This window comes from Jatropha curcas, unplaced genomic scaffold, assembly GCF_041381405.1.
Source record: "Jatropha curcas cultivar XTBG-Jc1 unplaced genomic scaffold, XTBG_Jcur_1.0 HiC_scaffold_96_pilon, whole genome shotgun sequence".
Classification (NCBI taxonomy): Eukaryota; Viridiplantae; Streptophyta; class Magnoliopsida; order Malpighiales; family Euphorbiaceae; genus Jatropha; species Jatropha curcas.
The window spans coordinates 9,922-14,855 of record NW_028322353.1 but is presented as its reverse complement, the minus strand read 5'-3'; the positions used below and the strand labels follow the sequence as shown (position 1 = coordinate 14,855).

Here is a 4,934-nt window from a genome sequence, read left to right as displayed (position 1 = left end):
ATAATTACCTACGACCGTTGTCTGTTGGGTGTTGACGCTTTGTTTCCGTTGCAGTCAGGAAACCAACCCACCAGATTGCTCATCAACTCCTCTGTATCTATCATTTGATTTTCAAAATCAGGTTCTCCTCCCTTTCCTCTCCTATATTCTATGGGCACCCCTTCTCCTTCTGCTTCGCCGCCAATTCAAGAATCCAATACCACTGCCGATTCGATTCCGGAGGATGAGTCTCCTCCGGCAATCTCGAAACCTCTTGAGGACGATAGCCTAAATATGACCCATCGCAAGAAGAAGAAGAAGAAGAAGAAAGCTTATGAAGGCGTTTCTATGATATCCTCATCATCTTCTTCTCCTTCTACACGGAGAAGTACTAGCATGACTTATAAACGCAGAAACCCTAAGGTGTTGATAGCTCCGGTTAGGCGTGGTGGCCGCTTCGGGAATAGCGATATGGAGGCCGCTGCTCTCCCTCTCGGAATGTCTTTTGCTGCTATTGTTGCCCAGGTTCGTTGAAAGTTTCAATTTTTGGTATAATATAAGCAAATTATATTGCGCTTTTAAAGTTCTTAGTTGCTTTTTTTTTTTTTTTTTCTGGGCAAAGTTTGGATTTTTTTATGTTGCCTGTAACTAGAATTTTGTTGCCATGTTTACATGTTTCTTTTTTATTTGCTTGAGACAAAGATTTTTTGTATTAATTGTTGTGTTTGGTTCAAAATTGATTCTTGCTAATTGTTTAGTCAAAGTTCTGTTTTTGGACGAGGCATTGTTTATGCTTCTTCCTTGTATGTGTATTTTATCGATTAAATATTTTGAAATTTGGATGTGGTGTGGATATATTTTCAACTAAGTTTTAAATGCTAACGAGTGTTTGTCTCATTGTATGTTCTTTATGTGTTCTTGACGTTTATGTGGTAGTTAAAATGGAACTGCAAATTCGAAGAGAGACTACAAAAATTGGTAATTAGCTTATAAATATTGTCTAATTAATTTGGCGATTAACTACTGCCACATTTAGTTGGTATCATGGCAACTAATGTGTGGTGAGTGATGATCCTGAAGCTCTTGGAAGTGAAATGCATGAATAAACATTTAGTTATTAAAAATATGTAATAGTTGTGAAGACATAGATATAAATTACCGTGTACTAATATTTGAAGCAATCCCTTAATTCTATGCCTAACATAGAAATTTTGTTGCATATTCTCATTGAATAATATGTAATTGCATGCTTTTAGTTGAAGTCACATAGAGGCAGGTGCATTAAATTTTTATTTTTCCTGACAAATAAATATTCTTTTACATAATGTTTCATGTTTTTCATGAATGCATCATTTTATTTGACTAAAAAATGAAATATATGCCGACATATGTCTTTCTATTTATACATTTAAATATGAAATCCTGGCTAGGAATAATGCTCAAAAATTTCCTCTACACAATAATTAGATTTGTAACACTGTGACCATTTTAGCTTCTTAGGAATCCTTCAGAAACAATTTTATATTTTTATGTTGACTTCTAAAAGTGTATGTATATGTGTTGTGCGTCCTTTGGATTGCCATTTATTCCATTGGTTGATATTGTGCATGGTTGCTTTCTGAATCTAGGTCCTGGAGAGGAAAGATACGGCAGGCATGGAGATTGCTGTTGATCATCTTTCAAAGGTACATATTTTTTAATCCTCTTACCAGATTAAGTTGGATTTCTATATGTTCTCTTTCAAATGGACTTATGCAATTGTTACCATGGGTTTTTTTATCTATTCATATTTCTTCACTTGGAATATGGGAAAAAAATATTTCACTATTGGACAATCCAATGGATTTTCTCTCTTTTTGTTCTCAGAAAGACATTGATATCAGGTATTGAAATCAATCAGCACGGAAAATTGGATTTCATCTTAAGCAAATTTGAAATATTGTATGTATATTGTGAGAATTGGTCAGTTTCGTATTTTGTTTGAATATGAAAATTGGATTTAATTTTGAGCAAGTTAGAAATAATGAGCATTAACAATAACATTATTTGTATCTGCATTTGCAGATCTGTGCTTCAGCTGTCAGAGAATCTTTAGCCAATGTAAGCCCTGCTTTAACTGCTGACTTATCCATGGACTCTGGTTTTTCAAGTTAAGCTTCTTCATAAGTTCTTATCAAAATCAAACAGACTTAGAATGCTAATATGATATAAATGGCTATGTTTCTTATTGCCTATGTTTCAACAGGTCTTTGGTGATGAATTTTATTTTTTTTGCAATGAGCTTTGAGAAATCATTTGGAAGCACATTGAGGACTCTTCGATTGATTAATGAAGCTTCCATCAATAAGAAAGCATATCACTTAAGCCACGTAAACGTAGAAAAACTCTGATTCATACATGAATCTCAACGCTAGAGTTAGTTGTGCAAGTAGCTCTGACATCAAAGATTGTCAATCAGAAACTGAATTGCCCTCCAGTTCAGTTAAGAACCAAACGCAGATAGCTGAAGTAGTAGAAGAAAGCATGCCTTGTTCGAGTCAAGAACTTGCCCCGCATGGGCAATTAAACTGGCAGGTTTCTGTACCAAGCTCACTCGGTCCAGTAATCAATCAACTCAGTAGTATTGAGAAATCTCTCATGGAGCAAACTACTCGTTCTAATGACCTGAAGGCTTTAGAGATTGGTCTTACAATGAGAAAATTGAAGTTGAAGGAGGCCCAGCTGGCTCTTAGTGTTGATTCAAATCATCTTGAGAGAACAAAACTAGCAATGGGCATATCAAGGCAATCCTTTAAAGCTGAAAAGTTCAAGAATCAATTAGAAGACACAAGGCATGCTGATCTGCTTAAGAATTGCATAGACTGTCTTGTTGCTGGTTTGTTCATCATGTCTGCCTGCCTTTTGTATGGTGCCTACGTGTTTTCATACCAAAGGATTACTGACGCTACTGCATCCTGCAGTCCTTCAGTTGAGGTAAGGACCACCAGTATTGTGGTCTAGTGATTTAGATTCTATATGTTCTTTATAAGACTATTTTCTCCGAAATTACAGAGGTTCTATAGAGAAAATGTTATGAGGACATTATAATGTCCCTGGACCTTTAGTGGTAAAGTTGAAGATGGACTACTACTGACTTACTTTATAGTCTTACTACAAATGTGCAATAAATACCGAATTGGATTTCTAGGGAATTTTGGTATTTCTTTTCATCTGGGAAGGCACTGCCACATGCCTCTGACGGGGCGCCTTGAATTTTACCTTGATGTATGATTTTATTAAGTTCTCTCTTTTACAACGACAACAATAACAACCAAGCCCTTGTTCCAAACTAGTTTTCTCTTTTGTTACTTGAAAATAAATTCCATACAGATATAATCTAAATCTACAGCAGGATGGAAATTCTCTTTCTTTTTAATATTGGTATTGGTTTTAACTCCTTATGTAATTAGAGATGTCAAAAAATTGTCATGTCACACCTTTGAATTTTCCTTGCTATATTTGTCTAGCTTTTTTTTTTTTCAGTTATATGAAATGCTTATAAAATTTGTTTCTCTAATCTGATTCAGGAGTCCAAATCTTGGTGGATCCCAAAGCCATTTTCATCTGTCAACTCAGGGCTGCACACTCTCAGGTGTCATGTACAGGTCATGAGCCGAATGCTATTTGGCATCTTAATAATCCTTGTCGTTGCTTATTTGCTGCTTCAACGTTCATCAGCTTCACGTCAAATAATGCCAGTAACTTTCATACTGTTACTGTTAGGCACTGCCTGTGGTTTTGCTGGCAAATTTTGTGTTGATACTTTGGGAGGAAGTGGATTGATGTGGCTGATATATTGGGAAACTATGTGCTTGCTGCACTTCTTCTCAAATGTTTGTACCTCAATATTGTTTTGTGTACTTCATGGGCCTCTCACGGTCTCTCAAGGGATGAAATCCAGCACAATGTGTCCATACTGGTTCCGGCGAATGCTTTTTTTATTCCATTGTGCTCTTGTTTCTTCCGTTATGCTGCGGTCTATTGCCTTTTGCTGGTCCTGGTGAATGGAAAAATCATTTCTTGCTGCTTGCGACAGATTATTTATTCGTCACAGATAATTGAGCGAAGATTTTTTAAGCCAAAAAGCTCCATTGTTGCTACAGCTGGGTAAGTTTATCAATATTTTGTATTTAACTTATCCTGTCCAGTGTGGCCATAGATAATTATGCAGGAAGCATGTTTTCTGAGTTCTTTCCATTTACTCAGATTCCAATTTTGGAGTCTTTTTGTTTTGTGTTGTATTGTTAATTATCACATTGAGGTATCAAGTATCATGTAATTTCTCAACCAATGCTTCTGTACAATGTTTTTTAGATGAAATGAGAAGGGCCTTGCCAAGTTGCCTTATTATTCTGTATCCCTTGGAAGAACTAGCTCTCTAGTGAGTTGGGGACTTGTTTCAGACAATGATTAACTTTTTAATATTTATATTTGAAGGTGGCACTTGATGGGTTTGAGTCAAGTCACTTTGGATTTGGGTCATTTCGAGTTTGAGTCATCTTTTGGGTGGTTTTGGAATGGTTCATCTCAGGTTGCGGTTTGGTTGGGTTATGCATTAGTTTGATCTACAAAATCCTGTGTGTTAAAGTCAAGTTTGCAGGATTTTGATTGGGTAGGATCTCCTACGACAGTAGCTTATTTGAGAATATAGCATGCTTTATTATTCATCCTCGATTTAACATTTCTTCATAATAGATTTAAATTTAAATAAAATGATTTCTAATTGAATTTAAATATTAATTCTTGAATTTTTGATAATATCTCTTCTTTTATTAAATTCTAATATTGAAATATGGTTCTTTTTATTTGAATTTTGTGAATTCAATTCTATAGAACTGGATATATCTAATTCAAATTTTACTAAAATTAATAAAATTTGTAAATGAAATCCACAAAATTGACCATTAAAATATTTA

The 4,934-nt window shown here is 35.0% G+C and overlaps 1 protein-coding gene across 1 annotated transcript; it reads left to right on the top strand.

Moving 5' to 3' along the window:
- Positions 1-4,368, top strand: LOC105636530 (protein CPR-5). The gene is given in 8 exon segments (XM_012219820.4): positions 1-504; positions 1,608-1,664; positions 2,044-2,079; positions 2,225-2,245; positions 2,247-2,360; positions 2,362-2,952; positions 3,546-3,953; positions 3,955-4,368. Coding segments are annotated over 8 exon segments (1,707 nt in total). The 5' UTR covers positions 1-150; the 3' UTR covers positions 4,081-4,368.
- The last annotated feature ends 566 nt before the right edge of the window (positions 4,369-4,934 follow it).